The sequence below is a fragment of the Quercus lobata genome, chromosome 3 (genome assembly GCF_001633185.2).
Source record: "Quercus lobata isolate SW786 chromosome 3, ValleyOak3.0 Primary Assembly, whole genome shotgun sequence".
Lineage (NCBI taxonomy): Eukaryota > Viridiplantae > Streptophyta > Magnoliopsida > Fagales > Fagaceae > Quercus > Quercus lobata.
The window spans coordinates 41,921,425-41,944,410 of NC_044906.1; the positions used below are offsets into that span (position 1 = coordinate 41,921,425).

General features: G+C 35.7%; 1 protein-coding gene across 4 annotated transcripts; it reads right to left on the minus strand.

The window, feature by feature from the left end:
• Nucleotides 1–1,810: 1,810 nt before the first annotated feature.
• Nucleotides 1,811–10,851, minus strand: LOC115981775. 4 transcript variants are annotated; one of them, XM_031104125.1, is made up of 6 exons: nt 10,563–10,768; nt 10,206–10,341; nt 9,322–9,930; nt 7,502–8,000; nt 5,316–5,397; nt 1,811–2,217 (listed from the first exon to the last, which is right to left on the minus strand). In XM_031104125.1, exons 1-6 carry the CDS (start codon nt 10,590–10,592, stop codon nt 2,014–2,016), a joined length of 1,560 nt encoding a protein of 519 aa, XP_030959985.1. In that variant the 5' UTR covers nt 10,593–10,768; the 3' UTR covers nt 1,811–2,013. The 4 variants fall into 4 exon arrangements, with proteins under 4 accessions (XP_030959985.1, XP_030959986.1, XP_030959988.1 ...); XM_031104126.1 differs by having other exon boundaries at nt 1,920–2,217; nt 7,502–7,997; nt 10,563–10,851; XM_031104128.1 differs by having other exon boundaries at nt 1,920–2,217; nt 10,206–10,322; nt 10,563–10,850.
• Nucleotides 10,852–22,986: the final 12,135 nt, after the last annotated feature.

Sequence of the window (22,986 nt, forward strand, 5' to 3'; positions counted from 1 at the left end):
AACAATATACTTTGTACGGAACACACAACTGAATTCTTGTTTTGAATATAGTTGTATATAACTCAGTGTGCGTTCCTGGGGGATAAGAAATTACTTTGGAAGGGAGATCAATGGAGAGAAGATGTGACTTTAAAGTTTAAACTAACGTTTTTTGATAAAAGGTTAATTTGTTGCTCTAAGATTTGCTTCTTTGAAAATTAAATGGTCCTTGATTTAGGGCCCATTTGTTACTGTTGTTTAAACAACAGTTTTCAATGTTTAAACAATATTATACATATTTTCACACATTTTTTCACTTACACGTATTTTCAAAAAATACAAATAACATTATTAAAACAACATTACCAAACAGACCCTAAATTTCCTACTATCAAAAAGGAGTAATTTAGAAGAGGTGAGTTAATTAAGGTGGTTGGTAGTGTTGATTGGATTTTCTAGTAGACAAAATATGAATTCCCAAATATTTTCCTAAACAGTGATTTGAATATGTACAATATTATGTTAATAGAGACAACAAAGCCTTTTAGTCTTTTATAACTACTTTAACAAAACAAAACAAAACAGACGTGAGATAAAACCCCGAAGTGGATGATGAATTTTACGATAATGGACAACTTGGTCGAGGAAAGAGAGAGATGTTTGAGGCATAAAATGATGAGATAAAGGGATAAAGTATCTCCTTTATCAAGATCCAGCTTGCTTAATTGCTAGCTAATATCTCATTTTCCTTTTAGGTGTCTACATTTATGAATTAAAAAGTTATCCGAAGCCATACGTTCCAAGATGAAACCTGAATAACAAGAGTAATGCTACAAACACAAACTATTTTACAACATTTTTACAAACTATTGATGTGAGAAATTTTTACAAGTTCTAATATGGGCCCATTACTAACATCACATTTTTACTTGTAATAACTATTTGGAAAATACTAAAATCACATTAACAGTTTGTAAAAATATTGTAAAATAGTTTATATCCGTAACATTACTCGAATAACAAAGGTGGATTAATTGGTCCAAGAATGGTTTGATTATGACAACGATAAATTTCGTTAACACTATATAGATAGTGCTATAACTTTTAAGAACGAAACTGTGAGATGAATTTACCTTGCTAGTGTTCGGGAATTAGCATCAATTGAGTTTTATTAATATGGGAAGACCAATTTAGAGAAATCTCCTCCAATCCATTACATGGTGATTTTATATGATTATTCTTGTGTTATTTAAACCAGTTACACAACTCATTAAAAAAAGTCATTCTCTTCAAATGTTGTTGGGTTGTAAGTATACTTTTTCCATCAAAGATGTCACATAAATTATGGGGTAATTACACTTTACTACTCTAAACTATATCTCGATTACGCTTTACACCCTAAACTTTTCAAATTAGCATTTTGCACCATGAACTATGACTCTAATATTAATGTAAAATGTGCAAATTGGTCCGCCCAAAAAGGTTTTAGGGACACCGGACACTGATTAGCATGCCTGAATTGTAAGATCATTCTTTGGAGTCTGTTGTTGAGTCTTCTTCGGTTACCATTTTTTTATTGAATTAAGACAGTGGTGACTGCTTCTGCTTTCACACGCACTTATTATTGCCTTGATTAATTTTCTTACGCATTTGCTACACAAGTTGTTTGTTTATTTTTCTCATATACTAACCCGCAAAGTATTCATATTTGAAACACTCCCAGATTTTTATTTATTTTTTTCTTCCAGTTTTTAAAGTGAAATGATGCAATTGTCTAGGTTAGCGGCGTGCATATTAACATTGATTTATTCCATGTAATGCTTGCTATGTCTGATCTCTGAAGTACTTTAAATTTTCTTCATAAGCTTTAGCAAAAATAGGTCTTTGTTTTTACACCAGGATTGTTTGATATCAACACGATCTATAAGACGCACAGGATATGTGATAAAGAACATGATATACACGAAGCATATGCCAAAAAAATTAAGACAAGATACACAGGCAAAGCCTACTCAACAAAGGGTATTTCAAATTTTAAAAGCACCAACCACAACAGGTAAACGAGGATGGGATGCGACCAGTTTGGCGAATATATTCTGATTGCTGCTCGGTTTTTGCAGCTTCCTGATTTCTCTTTGCTTCTGCCACTGCTCGCTTTTCTTCAGCCTTGTGCCTTGCAGCTGCTAATTTATTCATAAGCCTATCATGCGCTTGTCCCCTCATCCTTTCAACCTCTACCTGAAAGTTACACATTGTCAGTCTTGATTAACCGAATGATTTCTGTAATATCATAGATGTGAAGGCAGGACTTGCTTGTATTTTAAGTTAACAAAGTTCTTGACAATCATAAATGATGTGCTTCAATATTTACCATCTATTTGATATATTTGAACATACTGAATACTCATGTATCAAGAAGCCTGTGATAAGTACAGATATTAACTCAAACATGTTGACCTAATAGAGGCTATCTAGTATTCATTTTCAAGCTCATTGAAGCGGCAAAGACAGAAAGGTGGCAAACAAAAATAACTAGCTATACTTAAAGTCCAAAAGATTTCAAGGCAAGAAAAACCTTCTTCATGACAAGGCAGGGGGCTGTTACTGATGACCATTCAAATATAAGTACAAGAATTTCTTTTCAATCTCTACCTCAAGTCCTCAACACAGTTGGGCACAAATACAGCATCAGGTGCATGACACACTTGCATAGTGTAAATACCCATATTGTGTCATGTCATGACAAGCAGCCACTCCAGGATTCCAAGTGAAGACACCCTAGAGAATGCATTCCTTGTTTACCACACATTCCCAAACTTCAAATAATAGTATAGGATCTAGAGCATGTACCAGTATGACAATGAATAGAATAGCATGTTGCCATCTCCTCCCCAATAAAGAAAGGGGCAAGGGTGAGGTCACGAGTTCAATCTTTTATGGATGTCTGGGTTGGTTTGCCTACTAAAAAAATGAATAAACCAAAGTTGAGAATAGAATGCCTAACACATGGATCCGGAAATGAAAAAAAGAGCAAGACGCATCATACTGCCCCTTTAAAGAGTTTTTCACAGTAAGGATTTACTTTGTGGGAATACCAATATGAGAAGTATGTCAATAAACAGAAGGATCTCCCCAGAATAGAGTAAAAAATCTTTTAGAACCATTCATCTATATTAGAAGGTTCTACTTGGATTTGATTTTCTTTGTTTAACATGCTCCCATAAAAGCTTGTCCAAGAAAATTTAAAGCATTCATCCGAAGTCCAGTGAAATTCCAAAATCAGCTTTCCAGGCTTTTAGAAAAGCCAACAAATACCTTTTCGGTATTAGAGTGAACCTGAAAGAAAATACGTGTGATACTATTCACTTTGCTTCTCCCTCCACCCCCCCCCCCCTTCTCTCTGGTCTTCCTAACAATTTACAACCCGAAGGATTTATTGTAGAATCCCCAATTCTCCACATTTTAATAATCACTATTTTTAATGTAATTTGCACACTCAATAGATATGTAAAAACGTACAAAAACTGAATTAGAAATGCACCTCAAAATGTGATTTGCATGTTGCAACATTTATTTATCAAATTCTCTTTCCCCCTCCCCACAAAATTTTGCTAAGCAAATTCAAATCTAATAAACTTTGATAATCTACACCTCTAAATATGACAGGTCAGATTTAATCAAACAAAGGTTATTTTAAAATTTCCCAAGTACCCAACATTATGATTTGTAGGGAGCTGTAGCTAGGCACCTGCATGCCATGTGGCTATTACCACATATCAGTGCTGAAAGAATCCCAGATTTGACTCTGACTACCAACTACTTGTCATTGATTCTGCATGTACTTTACCACTATGATACATGCATTCATCAAGACTAAACACGATTGATAGTGCTTAGTCTAACTCATAACTCATAAGAAATTCATTTTCTTTGACATTTAGTTGCAACAAACAGAAGAGGATGTCACAGGGTTTGATTTGCCTAGTGTGACAAGATATATGTGAGCTTTGCCATTCTCCTTGATTTTGACATATTATAGGCCTCTTTCTGGTTCTGTGCTCTTAAGATAAACATTAAAATAAATCTCAATGCAACTCTGCAATTTAATCTGTATCTTTATTGCTTTATTGAGAACTTCAAATCCAAATAGGAGGCATTAACAGTTGGCACAGCTTGGTTAGCTCAAACTAGAGGGGGAATAAAAAATAAAAACTTAATTTTGTTATGTACTAGTACTGCTGCCACACACACTTTAACATAAAGAGAATTTTTACACCATCTTATGTGAAATAAGATGTTAGTTTTACCTTATTTTATGGCTTCAATACATACTCCTTCACATTTCTAGCTGTCCAAAATAATTTAAGTTTTTATATAAACTAGTTCACATAGCACTATTCAATACCATTGGTATTGCAACTGATGAGTTTGATGCAAGGAGCTCCAAAATCAATTAAGATTTTATTTTGTTTTTTGTTTTTTGAATTTGAATTTTGAATTTGGGTTTTTAATGTTGAGGGTTTCATGGGATTTAATTGGATATTTCCAAAAAGTGTAATCCTTGAAACCCTATTTAACTAAGGCTCGGTAAGCTTGAACGACACTAGAATTTGAATAAAAATTTTACGAGTTAAGAATGTGTTTCTCCCTTGTTTGGTGTTGATGCCAAACACTCTTAGGTGCTGATTCCAGGCAAGCCCCTAAGTGCTGATTCTTAGGGTTTATCATTTTCCCTGTTGTTCAGTTTTTCCATTTATCCCCTATTTGATATTATCCGGCATCAAAGTTACAAGTCCAACTATGATTAGAATATGATGCATCCATCATATCTATAAGCACAACCAAATAAGTAAAGTTTTGATGCTCATGGAAGGTAGAACCTACTAGTGGTATGCCCAGTTGCTGTCTGGTAACTTTTTTTTTTTTTTTTTTCAATTGGTAAGTTACACTACAGTTAGAAGGTTTTAAACCTATGACCTCACCCTCTACCGACTCTTGTGGGAAAGTGCCACTTGAGCTAGAGCCTATTGGCAACATGTTTAACCTTTATATTCAAAGTAATGTAGGGCTTGCATCACATGAGTATTGTTTCCACAATTTTAATAAGAGAATTAAGTTATTTAGTGAACCATTCACCCTAAGGACTTGGGTGGATATAAAATATCAGATATTGAGGAGGTCATGCAGGCGGATTATATAGAAGCAGAACAACCAAGTTACAGGGTTGATTTTCCTAGGGTTCATATTTTAGACAATAGAAAGAAGACATCTCAAAATGAATGAAACCAGCATAGCTAGGAAAACAAAAGTTTTTATAGAAAGAAAATATAGAGTACCTCAATTTTCCTCATTTCAGCTTCTGTTTTAGCTTTTTGATGATTCTCCCATGCCTGAATCTTCATCTCTTCACGTTTGAACCTAGGTAATTGAAGTCATGACTTTGCCATGTCAGACCACAAACTGAAAATTGGTAACAAAAACAACTTCAAGCACATGTAATACATTTATTTTGACCAAGCATATGGGGTCTTGCCTGGGAGAGGGTAGAGTGCTACTATGGTCACTCCCAGGTAGGGAAGCCACACTGGCCCCCTCTACCCTTTTTTTTAACCAAAAAAAAAAACAGCATTTATTTCTTTATATGGCTGATGCTCCTGTGAACAAGTATGCTGCTCCAACAATCCAGTTGACTACAGTAAGAAAATTTGAGCTATTTTCTTATGTCACTCGAAGCACATGTTAGCATTTCCATATGTATCTATATCCAAGAGGCATAGCGCTAAGCATAAAGCATAATACTACTTGGTACAACTCAATAAGCTTCAAAGGTAATTAGATTATACAATGAACCAAAGATTCACTTGTTCCCCTATACCTAACGCTTGATAAAAATTGACAAAGGAATAAAAAATAAACTGAGAGTACAACAAGAGATAAGAGAGAAAAGAAAATCAGAGAAATCTTGTGTATTATTGATCTCAACCAAACTATACAATCGTGCTCTGGGTTTATACTTGACAGAGGCTTAAGGGAGTTTCCCATCAGTTAAAACTGTTTATTGCCATTTGTGAACAGTTATATAAGAAAAAAATAAAATAAAATTTCTTCTAACAATCTTCAATAAACAAGGTGACCCTGTTGAGACACATGTCCCAACCGTTACCAGATCCACTAAACGATTATAAACATCGTTTGTTAGACACGCTTTAATAGCAATTCACAGAGTCATTTACCACAGCCTGGCTTACATGATCTGTCTTTTGTATTTTCCAATGTGTAGTTTTCTTGAATTTTACATACAGGACCTATCATTTAGGCATCTGTTTGTTTATTAACACAACATTTTTTGAAAATGTTTTCTGCATTGGTGTTTGCTGCAGCAACAACTGCAAGTCAACATCTCAAAGCATAAACGTCTCTCTCTCTCTCTCTCTCTCTCTCTCTCTCTCTCTCTCTCTCTCTCTAAAAACTAACTTTTGACCAGCTGTTGACCGACCATTGACTTTAATAAAAAATAGGAAAACAAGTCCATTTTTCAAAAAAAAAAAAAATTTCTTGAAAGCGATATATAGAAGATACCAAACAGTTTGAGACATATCACCCAAAAAACAATAATATATTGTAGATACCACTCATTCTAAATTCTGGGAACTTGTCAAATTCGATATATGTGAACCTTTTTATTTTGTTGACAAGAATCAGACACTCCTAAACCAGTCGCTTGTTAACACTTGAAATATACTGAATAAAGGTGTGAGTGAGAGAACATGTGTGGGAAGTTGAAAACAAACCCTGCCTCACCAGGGGAAAAGCGATCTAAGGGGAAAGAGAGGGATACCCCTCTTGTATAGCTCAAAGTCCTAATTGGCCTTTAATGTCATAGGGCTGTAAATGAACCAAGTTTTTCATAAATAATTTGGGCTTAACTCAACAAAAAACTTGTTCATGTTTGTTTATTTACATGCAAGTCAAGCTTGAGCATTAGATTTAGACTTGTTTAATGAACAAGCTGTGCCTAAGCAAACACACACACACCCCCCAGAAGGAAAAAAAAAATGCTCTAGATATGGGCAATTCATTGGGAGTTAGGACCACCCCTCCAAACCAAATGAGCTTGATAATATGCTTAATATGAGCTTGATAATGTATTTTTGTTGGATCTTGAGCTCAAGAGCTTGATATTGAGCTTAAGTTTGAGCTTGAGCTCGGCTTGACAACTGAATCGAGCTGAGCCAAGCCGGGTTCAAGCTTTGGAATTTTTGATGAGCTTAAGTTCAAACATCGGTTACAGGCTTGGTTCAAGCTTGAGCCAAGCTTCAACATTTTACTTTTGTTGTCATCTTGAGCTCTAACATGCAATACTTGACAAGTTAGGCTTGTTTACAGCCCTATTTAACTGACCAAAGGAAGGGTTAAAAAAACTAAAAAGGTGTGAGAATATATATTAGACATCCATATTGAAATTCCAAGGAGACATGAAATGAAAAATATATATATATATATATTCTATGTACGAAATTACCTGGCCGTATACTTGGCTTTCTCTGCGTCCTCCCAAGCTGCTGCACGTGTCTCAATGACACTTTTAGCTGGTTTTTCTCCTGTTATATTTTTTAGCGAAGTGGACGCATCCTTATCCTCCTCCTCCTTGCTAGCCCAGGCAGCAATGTTCATTTTACCCAGCTGTGTCCCCAGGACCATTATCTCTCTCCTAGTTTTCATTTGTAGCTCCTTTTCGGACAACTCATGCTTGTGAGTATCTGGATGGCCATTTGGTGGATCAGTTGGAGACAAAGCTGGGGCAGCTCTGCCAGGAGTAGATGGTCTAGAAGAAGTTGGGCTGCGCATTGGTGTTGTTGCCCTCACAGGAGTTCCAGTTCTGGAAGGTTCTTGGCTTGCAATAGGAGTCATTTCAGTGCCCATATCTCTCATTGATACAGACCGAGCTGTTGGGGGGGGTGGTAGAAATGTAGTTGCACTTTGTATGGCCACAGATGAATCATGCCGGCTGAGGTTGACTGCTAAAAGTAAAGAAAGAAAAATGCACAGAAACCAGTAAGTTCCAAGTTATTATATGTAGTGCATTTTCTACAATATCTTGCATGAAAGTATATTCATATTCAGAGGAACAACACCCACATTGCTTAAAATACGTTTGCTGTTACAAAATATACTTTTCTCCCGAAGGAATCACCAGACATTAGAACAATTTTAACAATAATGGACCAACTTTTCCATGTCTCATTAGCTGTTCATCTTTTATTATATTTCAGTATAAACTGTCTTTTTTATAAAGAGGACTGCATTCCTGTCAGTTTCTACCAAATTTTGTACAAGGTAGGTTAGACATTTTCATCCCCAGCAACACTAGCACAGCCACTTTATACAACCATCTACCAAACTTAAATTCAAGAGTGTTACTAAACTTAGTAGATGATTCAGAGAATATTGAAAAGTCCACCACTGTGAAAACTTAACTTTGATCTAAGACAATGAAATTTTAAAAAGCTTTACCAAAATGGGGCCCATGATCATTCCAAAGGCTCCAGCTTCTCAACATATATTTCTGCAGCGAACCACTGAACAATAAGAAGTGGGGGTGATCATGTCTGTGCCTTTGGAATTCTTCTCTTGCCAGATCCTTTAATTAAATTTCTTAAAGAATAAATTATACTATAAACTAAACAGACAACAATTACCTAAGCAGTACCAGAGAGAAGACTAAAGCAGTCAATTGGATCTACATGTCCAATAGGATGTGAAAGTCTACCATAGAGCTCAAAAGTTCTCTCTCTCTCTCTCTCTCTCTCTCTGGTGTAGTTCAAGCTACTTGCTGCTCACACTGGTCCAGAGAACACATTTTTTCAGCCAGAACCTTACTCAATTGGCTATAATTTTGGTTACATCAGCAGCTCAATCTAACTAATGAAATAACAAGAAAAGTATGAATTCAGGCGGTTTAATTCGGTAATTCCTAACTTGTCCAAACTAAAAGAGATATGGAAATACCACAGAGGAAATGATAAAGTCATCATTCTTAAAATGCATTAGACCCTGACGAAGACAAACACAGATGTCTAGTCATTTTCTTTTAAGCAAATATAAGGTAATCACATGGCCCACAACATTAGATGACTAATTATAGAAAGCATATTACAAATTGTTCTTGAAAACAGAACAATATATTTCCCTTTGGGATTGCATTCTTGGAAGAGTAAATATTTTTCTGCAAAGAATACAAGTATCCAAAAGATCACAAACAAAACACAATACTTTGAAAATAAACATGATAGTGAGAGACTACTGAGAATTTGAATCAAACTTAATATAATATATCCTTACTTGCAGACTCTCCAACAGAGTTCTCAATCATGAGGATGGGTTTGCCATATGAATCTGCACTTGGATATGGGTGGTCAGCCTCCCAACTGACAAACTTATTTCCCCCACACTCCAACTTAGCTTGAGTTGTATCAATCCGCTTTGTATCAGGCTCTTCAAAAGCAACCACGCTTTGATCTGGAACTTCAACAACAACCTTCGTGGACGGCTGCCAGCCCCCATAACCAACATTACCTCCCTTTCGTGATCCAACATTACCTATCTTTGGCCGGTTTGAAGTCGGGCTCGCTATCCACTTCTGGGCATCATCCCATTTGGATGGCGCCGGTTTAGAGAATGATCCAAGGGGAACTCGCCGGGCACCTCGTTCAGCCTTCTGAAACTCAAAAACTGACGAGGACACACTCATACCATCATGGCCACTATCATAATCCAAAGAAGAAGGGTCTTCTTGGGTCCTAATCCTCGAATTTACTAATGTATTATTTTTCATTCTACGGTCACTAATTATCTCCAAACCTAATGAATCGGCTGTAATCGAAGCAGCACATTCAGGAAGAACACTCACAACATCTACATCTTTGCAATGATCAGAACCCATACCACCACCTGATCAAAGTTTTCCATAATTAATTAATGGATTTCAAAAACTCACTCTTTACTCTTTTCCTTTCTAATAAAATGTTTCCTATTCTAACCTACCTAGTAAAATAAAGAATCATTGAAACACTTTAGAAAAAGTGAACACTCAAGACCCTTTATAACAAAATTCAAAGTTTTAAACTTTAAAGTTTAAACCAAAAGGCACCGCTTGTTTAGATTGTAAAATATTTTCCAGAGAAAAAAAAAATTACAAAGAAAAAGAGAAAAAGTCATACAAGTACCTGCATCATGAATCTGAGCTAAAGAATGAGATCTGGAAGTGAAATCAGATTGAAGCTCTTCTCCTTCCTTTCGCTTCCTCTCCACTCCCACTCCCAGAAGCATAGTCCTCAACTTTCCTGGAGACAATCCTCCACCCTATAATACCATTTTCTTTTTCTCTTATAAAAAAAAAAAAAACTAAAAATACTCATACACTAGCAGATCAGATAATTTTGACAATGACAACAAATGCATTGGGAAACGTAAAATCAAGAAAGGCAACATTACATACATAATATTTTATTGTATACTTGTATAATTTATATACTATTGCATTTATTTCACAAAACAAAAAGAAAAAAAAAAGGGGGGGGGACCTGAGGTTTTTGGATCCTTTTGTACTCCATGCTTGTGGGTTGTGTGACCTGTTATGTCACAAAGCTAAATTCGGGGAGATTTGTTGGTTGTGTACATTTTTTGTTTTGTTACTTTTTCTGGGTTCTCTTCGTTTTGTTTTATAGCTTGGTTTTAAGCTTGAATGGAGTTTTACACCGAGTCTCGTGTACAAACAATGAAGTGACGAATACAAAGAGAGAGAGAGAGAGAGAGTTTGTAGTTTGTGTTTGTGGACTGTGAAGTCAAATCACTTCTTTGCTTTCTTTTACTAAAACAGACACACAGACAGTACTAGGCTTAAGGGCATTGCAGTTGTAGCAGCTCAGTGAGTAATAGTACGGCTTCCAGAATCGGCTCCCCTACGGTTCTCTTTGGTCCAGTTCTTTTCAACTTTAATTTTACAGTACCGCAAACTTTCACTCGGGTGAGAGGAAAAAATAGTACGTGCGCTCATGGCATTATTATTAGTGGTTAGTGGTTAGTTTAGGTGAAAATTAATGCAATAGTATATAAAAAGTTACGTTGGAGTCTTGGAGATGCAAATTTTAGGGTCGTTTATAAATAAAAATATGATATTAGTGGTTAGTTTAGATTAAAATTAATGAAAAATTACTTACAAAAATAGTTGATAAAAATATTGTAAAATAATTTATAACTTTAGCATTACTTTTAATTTTATTTAACTGATTCTTCAATTTTCAAGTTTCTGATTTTTTTTCTTGTTTTTAGTATTCAATAATTCAAGTTGCTTTAAAATACGTTTTTCCTTTTTTATTGAGGTTGTACTTTATACAAGTACCATGATAGCCGAAAGCCGCACATCATGCATTTAATTTAACAATTCATAGCATTGATTGTTCTTCACTTCTTTGTTTCACATCAATTTTTTAATTTTAAAAAATATATATATAATTAATTGTATGAAAATAGTTTCTTTAATTTCTTGATAAGGTCTAAGATTCAACTATTTTTTAGAGAAGAATCTAAGATTCAACTTGTTATAACTATTTTGAGAAGTAATTATGTAATATTTCTTATTTTAATTTTCTTCTTCCATTTTTTTTTTCTTGAAACAAAATTTCTTCTCTCATTATTTAGGTTAAATCACATATTGCATCTTCTAACTTTAATCTATTAAGTTAGTCTATTTTTATTTTAGTTATTATAGTTTCAACTTTTTTTCCATAACTTGAATCTATTTCTATTGTGATCCTGGTTTGTTCAATAGATTTAATACCACCCATAAAGGCATGGTCAGTCTTTAAATGAAACCACATAAAACACCTACAAAACCCATCTAAGAAAGCCACCTCCAAACCCTCACACACCTTAATACATTCAAAATTTCAAACACATTGAAGTCCCAATAACATCATCAAACGCCAAACCCAGCATTCAAGCACCTTCAATCAAATCCCAAAAGCCATCAATTTCACCAAACACATTAGAGCATTCACAACAAGACTTTTAAAAGCTAAACAGTCAAAATTTAGCATCTTATTCCAAAAAAAACACCCTACAACAAAGATGTTATTCCTATAAATTTTGACATATGAGCTATAGTAGACTACTATCTGTAGCTCAAATCTTATAACAAAAAATATTATTATATTCCTTAGATAAGTGGCGATGCTTTTAATGTTTATAGAGGTAGTTTTTTATTATTATTTTAATAAGTTGTTTATATTATTTCAAATGAAGTGGTAAAAAAATAGAACCTTTGATGTAAAGTGTATTGTAAAATCAGTGGCGGCTCTAGAATTTTTTTCTTAGGGGGTTAACAAGAAGATGTATTTTGGGTAAGAGATGAATTTTGCGCTTTACAAAAATTTCTTATTACATATTTGCCCATAGTATGCATGAGTAAAAGAATAAAAGATAAACTATAAGTTCATTTAACACATTATTTCTTAATATAATGAACATATTAATTATTTTCATAAAGTGAACTTTAGTTATTACTATTTAAAATACTTTTATCTATTAGTTTAGGACAACGATATGTTAATATTGTACTATCAATGTAAGATTTATATTGTAAACTAAACAAATGTGTGTAATATATTATACAAATTTGCTAAAAATGTACAATACACATTTGTTTAGAGACAATGTAAATCATATATATGCAATGTAAACTAAGAATTTTCTATTAGTTTATTTCAAATTTGTTAAAATCTAAATAGGCTTTTTTTATGTTTAAGATGAAAATTTTTTTACTTTTGTTGTTGGGCTTTTTTTGTGTGTTTAAAAAGACCAAAATATTATTAAGAAAATCATATTTAAGCTTATTTCAATTGTACTAAAAAAAAATTAGGGCCAGGATGTTCAAATTTTCATTTTAAGAGGGACAAATCAAAAATTAAAATATAAAAATATTAATTATTATAAAAAAAAATGCCAGCTCAGGGGGTTTATTTGAACCCCCTGAACTCTACATAACGCCGCCCCTGTGTAAAATAAGATATTAAAATTGATAAAGTGATTTTTTGAGATACTAAATGCTAAAATTTTTAAAAGATTTGATAAGAATGTTCTTAGAGTTTTAGACCATTAAATTTGAGCCACCTTAGTAGAGTAGTCCTCACTAATTGAGCCACCTTAGTAAATAGTATTGTAGAGTCCCCATTAATTGACCCACCTCACCTCAATCAATACATCAAACCGCCACCACCAAGTAGCCTAAATCCATGAACCACCCATCCACCCGGTCCAAGACATAGGGTCTGTTTGGATTAAACTTATTTTTGCTGAAACTGAAAACTGAAAACACTGTAACAAAATAATTTTTAAATATGTGAATAGTACTGTAACACACATTTTTAATATTTTTTTTTAATAAAGTGGTTGTGGGTCCCGCATCAACAGTACTACTACTGTGCGTGAACAGTATTGCTATTGTGCATGAACAGTGCACGTACTATTCATGAACAGTAGATTTTGTCTCTAAAGGCATAAACAAGTGCAGGAAAAAAAAAAAAAAAAAGGGAAAGAAAACGCAAACTTGTAAACGTAGACGCCCAATCCAAACCGCACCATAATGTTTGACTCAATTATATGTTTTTTTTTTTGTAAATATAAAAACTAATGAATTTTTTAAAAAAAATATGTTTAGATAAAATACTATTTTGGTTCTTAAATTTTAATAAAAGTTCTTTTTTTACCTAAACTTTATAAATAGTTTTTTTAATAATTTAAAGACAAAAATAGAGATAAAAAAAACTTTTTTCAATAATGTAGGAATGAAAAACAAACTTTTAGTAAATTTTAAAAATATAAATAAAATATTTTTAATAATTAAGGAATGAAAAATGAAATTTCAATAGTTTAGATAAAAAAAAGAATTTATTAAAATTTAAAGATAAAAAACAAACTTTTAATAACATTTATAGACCAAAATAATATTTTATCCTGTAATGTTTTTTTTTTTCAGGTTGATTTTTGAGTTTGTCCAATTACAGCACAGTTATTTTCAAATCTAAGAGGCCGTTTGGATTGCGTGTTTTGCGCGTTTCAATTTCAGCGTTTTGGGCTTTTTTTGTTTTTTTTTATAGCACAAGAATAGTAAAATCACATGAAGTTACTGTGTAGAGAAAAAATCACTGTTCATTTATTGTAGTAATATTGTTTATGTACGGTAGTAATACTGTTCATGTATTAAAAAATATTAAAAAAAATGTTTCACGATACTATTTATATATTTAAAAATTATTTTACTATAGTATTTTCAATTTTTAGTTTTAACAACAATAAATCCAACCTAAACGGACCCTAAATGTACAGGAGATGACAGTATGACACGAGAAAACAAAGAGATGCTACATGAATCAAAATCACTTCAAGACGGACCCCACGCTCCACGAGCAACATTTTTCAAGAAAAAATAAAAAGGAGAAGAAGAGAGAGAGTCGTTTGTCCAGAGGAAGAAGAAAAGTATGTACGAAGTATCCAATGACTTTGACTGGACCAAATTAAAGTGATCAGAGGACGATACTGTCATTGATACAAAAAAGACAGCCGAATCAACCTATTGAATCTTACGAATTGAGAAAGATTTCAAATCCTTTCCTACTAGCATTGACCAGAAAACATTCCATAAAGGTGAGACAATGCAGTGAATGTACTGTCACGTTAATCGAGCCAGCCGATATCCATGTTCTTTGTTGTTCTTTTTTTTTTTTTTTTTTGCCAGTCATGTTCTTTTTGGTAAATAAGCCAATATCCATGTTACCTCCACTTCACTTTTGACCAATCAAATCTCATTCAAACCCGTGAATTAATGATTAGTTTTCATGATTAATACTTTCTTATTTTTGCTTTGGTAACAAACTTCATTATTAATCTAATAAAATAATTTTTTTTTAAAGTATTTTCACACAAATTTTTAAACTCCCTAAAATATTCATATTTTTTAAATTAAATAATGTTAAATTTAAAAACATAAACTGATCAAAAGAGTAATTTTTTTTTTTTGGTAACAAACTTTAGATTAATCTATATTATTAATAAAAGAATTTTCTATTTGGGTTTCATCGTGGACTAAAATATTCTCATACAAATTCTTAAACTCACTAAAATATCCATGTCTTTTAGTTAAATAATTTTAAATTTAAAAACACAAATTTGTTAAAAGAATAATTTACTATTTTTTTTAGAACTCCTAAATTTTAGGCTTTTAAATTTTTATCAATTCTCATGTAGAGAAATATCCTAAAAATTAAGATATTATCTCTATAAGGACTAAAAAAAAAAAAAAAACCTCAAGCCCACCTAGAATAGTGGCCCCTAGTCCTTCAAGCCAAGCCCAACACAATATATTTTTAAGAAAGTAGGCTTCTAAATCAATTGCAATGCTTCAAGCCCACCTAGAATAGTGGCCCCTAGTCCTTCAAGCCAAGCCCAACACAATGTATTTTTAAGAAAGTAGGCTTCTGAATCAATTGCAATGCTAAGGAAATTACAAGTTTAGGACCAATAGAACCGAAGTGATTAGTATGAGTGAAAAGAATAACAATTCAATATAAGCTCCTCCTCAAGCAAGTCCAAGGATGTGTTTCTTATTAATAAACAAGGGTGATGTGTTTACAAAATGATGCCATACTCTCTCTCTCTCTCTCTCTCTCTCTCTCTTATCTTGTAAGGTGTTCATCCCCTATTTCTGTGGGATTTTTTTCCTTATATAGTCTATTCCATTGCATCTCAACCCTCCATTTGTACGTCTTTGGGGAACAATTTGGATATTTTTCCCATTAAGGCCCTTCTGGAGGTGGTAAAGAAAGTTCTAAGCTGTGAAGTCATTGTTCAGGTGTCTTTTCCTTATAAATGCGATCAGTTTAATTGGTGTAGTGCATTAAATGTGGAGGTGGTAGTCACCTTCCCAGATATTTCACCCTTCCGTTGCTTGCACGACTTTGTTATCTTCTCTAAAACTTTACTTTCTAGTGTAGAGAGTTATATAAAGTACTCCTGAGGTGCATTTGCTGTTCAGGATTCTCGATCGGCGAACCAATTTGCCTTATCTCCTCGGACCTCTCATTCACAACTTTTGTTTGTTTCTGAATGATCTTGACGTCTTTCCTCCTCAAACTTGGTCCACGTGTCAGACTTTGGTTAACATATATGTGGATCTTTGATCATCCTCAAACAAGGCCCATGACCTAAAAATGTGCTCGAATCATTTACTCCCACAATCTCTATCTCACTTTTAAACATTATTTCACTAAATCCAATATATATATATATATATATATATAATCGCACACACAAAGCGCATATGATAAGTCTAGTATACTTAATACTTATATCCTCTTGTTATAAAGGGTTCTAGCCTTCTAGGTTTATGACCCTATCTCAAACACAAGCAAATATTTTACAATTTTTTTTTTTTTAATCTCAACAACAGAAAATTATTTGGAAGTAAAAAAAAAAAAAAAAAAGCCTAAAAACACTTTCATTTATCAAGATTTATTTGCCTCTAGCTAAACTTCCATAGCTTAAGAAACACACACAAAACACTCAAAAATTATCATCAAAATTTTCTTTTTATCTCCATGACTCATACCAATATCATATTAAATACCTGTGGGGGGACAAGGATCCAAAGCAGTTAATAAAATAAGTAAGGGCATTTTCGAGGAGGTGAACTTTGCAAAGTATCCTTAGAAAGAACTTATCTAACTAATAAAGAGTTCAAACTGTTGTAGTTGATAAGGGCGTCGAGGACTCCTACTTAACCTTGAAAGGCTGAGAATTAGGAATAAAGGGAGCATGGTACAGTCCGAGGGGGGACAAAGGTAACTTGGTATTGAACGAGGAAGAGAAGAAAAAAGAAGGACAAGGCAGCCATCCCCTCCGCATTAAATGCACTGCAACTACTTAACTGACCACATTAATGAGGAAATTACCATGAATAATGTTCCCATAACTAATACTCTAGTGTAAAAACCTTCTAGTAAGATCTTGATGGGACAAGTATCAAGAAAGTATGCTCATAACCCTCAAAATATAAGATCCAAATTCATCTTTGCTAAGTTATATAAAGCCAAGAAGCACCTAGATCAATGAAAGGTCCAGTTGGAAGAGGAAAAGAGGGAGAGAAATCATCCAATTGTAACATCATCCTCAGACTAAACCCGAGGACGAACACTTAGCCATTTTTAAGCTATTTCCAGTTGAATATTAATCACTACACACGTAATTTTGATTTGAATTTCACCTTTTGTCTAATAACGAGTACTTAAAGGTTGACCTTGCATCCCATTTCTATAAATTAATTGTGTGAGCGAATAATAACTGGATTAAAACCAACCCTACTTATCTGTTCCACTTTTCGCCCGCCACAATACCAATAAAAAAACTACAGAGAAACTTATAAATTTTGAGTTCTAAAACATAATAATTAAACAATTAACCTCGTCAATAATAAATTATAATGTTTCTTTCTCTTTCTCTTTAGTTCTAAAATGAAATATATGTATGTCTTTTCCAAACCAATATCCTAAACACTTAGGGCGTAGGGAAGGGGGCGTGATCATCTTTTCAAAAATCACCACTCTCCCTTATATTTTTTGGTAATTTTTTTTTTAGTTATAAATTCAAATAAAGGTCCCAATAGATATTTCCTAAAAATGTATAATGCATTTATATAGACGAATAATGAATCATTCCCACCCCCACCCCCTCTCTAATTACTCTTATACCATAATTAGCTCATTGAATCATAACTCACCTGTGGTTAGATCGGTTTTAATAGTTTGTGTGTGTATATAAATAAATAAATAAATAAATATACACACACGCACACATGAATACAAGTATACAACATAACATGTGTTTCTACAAAAACTTGTAAACTAAATGGTGTAGGGTGTATTGCCAAAGAAGGGTTTGTTACTTAATAGTAACCACTCGAATTGAGGTCCCATGCAATAGCTTCAATATCAGCCATAGATAAAATCTAATATTCAGAAAATTGACACATCACATGTCTAAGTTGGTGTGGGTTCTTATTTTGGATGGTACCCAGGCCCAATGATGACAAAGGGTCCTAGACCTCCAAAGATGGAGGATTGATTGTTGGTGAACTAGGTCAAGTTCTCTGCGGCCTATTGGGGTCGTTATATGAACCGGTTTGTGTGCAAGTCACATAGAGCTCCACAAGGCAAAAAAGCGACTTCCTCCTAAGCAATAAAATATCATTGTAAGTGTTTTAATATCTTAAAATGACCTTTTATCCTTACAAAATGAGTAAAATAATATTATTCATAATATTCACAATGAAAATGAGTTAAAAATAGAGTATTTAGGGTTTATCTTTTATTATGTAAACATTTAAAAAAAGTTCCTTCACTGGGTTCCTCCATGATGGTTCCTTGGGAAAGATGTTGCAGTGATTCCTCCACCAGTGGTTCCCCAAGCGTGATGTCGTGGTTCTCAGGGGTACTAGGTCTTTAATCCGTGGAACCTAAAACGCTGGTTCCTTGAACCATGAGGCCTTTAACTTGGGAACCTGAAATGCTAGTTCCTTGGCCACAGGATCTTCCTCCATGCTTACTTGATTTTGTCCTTTTTCTTTACCTTTGTAGGTTTTGCATAAGAACTATACAATACAAATATTGTCAAGTAATTGTTAATTCCCAGGTTAGGATTTACATTATAAAACATATACATATATGCAAATGAACTTCATAAAAATGAGTCAGCCACGAGGATCTTGGCCCTAATTCTCAAAAACTTAGTGCTTTTGCACAAGACTTGTGAGATTTGGAACTCAAGTCCAAGTAGCTTTACTTGGACATTTCCTTTAAAGGTAGTCAAGTAAGGAGGATTTTGTGGGAGAGAGTGATATCTAATGTGTGCATGTTTTTTTTATAAGTTTCTTTAGAGGCTAAGTGATATTTTGAAGGATCTCAAGGATATGGGACGAAGTCCTCCTCCTTGGCTCTTGTTTTATTCTTTCTTTCTCCCCTCTCCCTTGTTGAACTCTTATAATTCTTAGAAATCTCCCCTGAACCCCCTTTTTGCTATGTTTTGGTGTTCCCTTTATAGTGGACATGGTTTGGGACCCCCAGGCAAGGACGTCCTTGGTCTACTAGGTAAAACCATGTCCTCTAACAGGAATTTGAAGGAGTTCCTTGGGCAGAGTTTTAGCTTACTTTGGAAATTATAACTCAAAAGAGTATTTGACTTTAGCTACAAATGGAAGATGCCTTCTTGGAAAATCAAGGGAATAGGTGGAATATATTCAATATAATGGATGACAGCTTTGATTGATAAGGACAACTAAGAGGAAGTTATGTGGAGATGCCATGCACATGGAGGAACTGATATAGGCCTTTGGTTCATGTATTCCAAGCAAATACATTAACTAAGGGAAAACTTCAAGATCCTCTTTTTACCAAAAATAACTCCCCTACCAACCAAACCATTTCTCCCTTACTACCAATTCAAGATCCCATGGGCTTGGACCATGGGTTACAAAGATGATACCTGGTTTGCTAGGTACTTAATAGCTTTTGCTGGGGATTTGAACATACACCTTGGCTTTCCCATGTGTCAGCCAAGGTCCTCTTCACAAGGCTTTAAAAGGACACATCAAGGTCTTAGGGCCTTGATGTTGACTCTTCTTGGTTTGGCATTTTTTCAGAAATGGCATAGATTCCTTATTACAATGGGTGAGCTTGGAAAGCCTTTGACCATCCTCTCATTTGCTACATGTCCTCTACGCTGATCGAGATCCCTCGGTTCCTATTTCAAGTACTAAACCCGAGGACACCACTTGTCCCTCTCACTTATCTCTGCCTGTTGATTTCAATAGGACATCTAACAAATCTTTCCATCTTTTAAGGATACATATGAGTGGCTTGTTCCCATACTATATTTTGGGTCGCCCGTCTCCTTCTCATGATCTTATAGACTACCCACGTCCTTCTCAGGATCTTCTAGGCTTTCTCTTAAAGGGTTTTCTTTCTAGATGATGGAGATCCCGCTCGTGGCCTAAGTCTGAATCCTCTTCTTTTTTTACTTTTTTCTTTCTTTTTCATTCTTTTTGTGCATTTTGGCCTTTATGGTCCTTCTTAACTTCACGAGTTCGGCCTTCTTTTGCTAAGGCCCATGGTCTTTCCTTACTTTTCATGGAACAGGCTTCCTTGTCACATTTTGGTCTTCAACAATTGGCGATCTGTGTGCTTCAATTTCTCTCCTTTCTCTTCTCTTTTCACTTCAGAAAATCCTAGCATTCATTCTATGGGCCGCATTTAAAGCTAGACCTCATGGTATACAAATAAGGGTTCCCTCTTGCTAGTGCTACCTTTACTCACCCGTACTTTCTTTAAATAAAAAAGAAAAAAAAAAAAGTCAAACACAAAAAAAAGGTACTTTTACTTATAAACATTGAATTTTAACAAATGTATTTTTATTTTTAAAAATTGTGTATTGTAACTGTGGGGATCGTTCGATTAATGGGCCCCTAGGGTTCAGAATGGGGTCAGGACTGTTGGGCCAGTGGCCCATCAGAGACCGTATACCCGTCCGAGGATACCCTGGTCCTCGGCATAACTCGTCCGAGGACGATCGTTTCCGAGGACGATCAAGACGTGGGCTCATTACGATTAGAGCTCCGAATTCGGTCATCTCAGAGGGTAGAGTAGCCGACTAAAAATGAAAGAGATAAGGCAAACAAATATCTGAAGTTACAGCTACCTCCGCATTAATGACCTCTCAACCAACTCTCTGGCCGTATTAATGTGGAGGTGATACCTGAACAGTGGGAAGGCAGCCTTACAGCTGCCCATAGGAAGTTCCAGGAGGTGCCAGATGGGACAGAAAGAAATCCTCCGAACCCAACCTACACGTGTGCGGCAAGGATGAAGCGCAAAGGGAAGTATATAAACTAAAAGAAGAACCTGAAACGGAGATCGGGAAAAAAGAGGAAAAGAGGAGGACGAAGAAACAAAGAGAAACAAGAGAGAAGAAAGTAAGAAGGGAAAGTGGTATTATTCACCGAAGAAAAATATTTGTGAGACCGACCTTGTACCTGAAACTGGTTTAAGGGAAATCTTGGAGGGAAATGCTATAGTTAACCTAGTTCTTTACACCCACGCTCTAAAAATTGTATTGTCTGGGCCTTTTATGTGTGAACCCAATACTGTTAGGTTCGTCACTAAATCGTGTCCTTACAATTGGCGTCGTCTGTGGGAAGAGCTTGTGTTAGCTTGTATAACCTCTAATACAACGTTTTCGATGGAAGGAGTGGAACCGCCTCACCCCGCAACAGGGCTGCATCAGGGTGATGTTAGCCCGCATCAGGCGGAGTCAAGGGGCTCTCAGCGCGGTGGTCCTCGAAAGAGTCCCGAACGGAGGGAAGTCCAGGAGGGGAGCGTGCATACCACTCATACCACGAGAACCCGTACACGCGGGAAGAGTCACGTGTCCCATGCGAAGTATGATGGGGACCTGCAACGTGAGATTGCGGATTTGAAGAGAGAGTTACGCCATGTACGACGGGAGCGTTCATCACTTCGCTCCGAACCATCATCCGGGGAGTCGGATGGGGCTAGCTACAGGCGGAGGTCGAGGACCCCGCAGAGTGAGACTTTCTCCTACGAGGAGGAGCGTCATCATAGGCGGAGGCGTAAAAGTCCTACAAGCAGGGGCTTGGGAAATGATGCGATGAACAAAGCACTGAGCCAAATTTCCAGATCACCCTTTACAAAAGGCATTGATGATGCTACTCATCCTCGGCGGTTTAATCAACCTACGTTCTCACTGTATGATGGCCACTCGGATCCGGTGGAACATGTAAGTTATTACAGCCAGAAGATGGCTATTCATTCCAGGGATGATGCTCTGATGTGCAAGATTTTTCCGTCGAGTTTGGATCCGACGACGATGAGATGGTTCAATGGTTTAAGGGCCAATTCTATTGGATCCTTCAAAGCACTGACCCAAGCTTTTGGCGCTCGCTTTATTACGTGCAGCAGAACTCCCTTGCCTCTGGGCTCTTTGTTGACCTTGTCCATGCGAGAGGGCGAAACTCTCAAGAGCTATTTGGATAGGTACTGGGAAATGTTTAATGAGATAGGGGGGAAGAATGACGCTGTGGCTATAACCACCTTCAAGGCAGGTCTCCCAGCTGACCACGACTTGAGGAAATCCTTAACGGGCAAACCTGTCACCAGTGTGCGCCAGTTGATGGATAGAATAGAGAAGTACAAAAGAATAGAGGAGGATCAACTTCAGGGGAAGGGAAAGGCCAAAGCGATACCTCAGGAGAGAAGGGATTTCAGGTCGGATCGTTATAATAATAGCCGACCAAGGAGGGATTTCGCTGTGCAGCCGACCTCGGCGGACGCCCAGGTTGTTAATGCAGTGTTTCGGGAGCCTGTCCAGCAGGTGTTGGAAAAGATAAAGGATGAGCCATTCTTCAGATGGCCAAACAGGATGGCGGGAGAACCTACGAAACGTAACCCGAGTTTGTATTGCCATTACCATCAAGACCATGGGCACACGACAGACAACTGTAGGAATTTATGGGACCACCTGGAGCAATTGGTCCGAGAAGGGAAATTAAAACAACTCTTGCACCACTCCAGCGGAAGGGGGAGCCAGACAGGTTCTGAGGTGCGGGGGGATGCTTCGTCAAGGCTCCCCCGAGGAACGATCAATGTCATCTTTGCGGCCCCGGGAAGAACTGGTTCTTGCCCCACTAGAGTGTTGTCGGTGTCCCGATTCCCCGCTGAGGATCGCTCTCAAGCATCGAAGAGGGCCAAGAGGCGTGTCCCTTTGATTTTGGGTTTTTCAGATGAAGATTTGATTGGAACTATACAACCCCATGAGGATGCCTTGGTGGTCACGTTGAGGATTAGTGGGTACGATGTCCGAAGAGTGATTGTTGATCAGGGGAGC

Coding starts and splice junctions, on each gene's coding strand:
- LOC115981775 (XM_031104125.1), bottom strand. CDS start 10,592: ATGGAGTACAAAAGGATCCAAAAACCTCAG. Junction 9,931..10,205: donor AGCTCAGATTCATGATGCAG/GTACTTGTATGA, acceptor AACTTTGATCAG/GTGGTGGTATGGGTTCTGAT. Junction 8,001..9,321: donor CTCTGTTGGAGAGTCTGCAA/GTAAGGATATAT, acceptor CTTTACTTTTAG/CAGTCAACCTCAGCCGGCAT.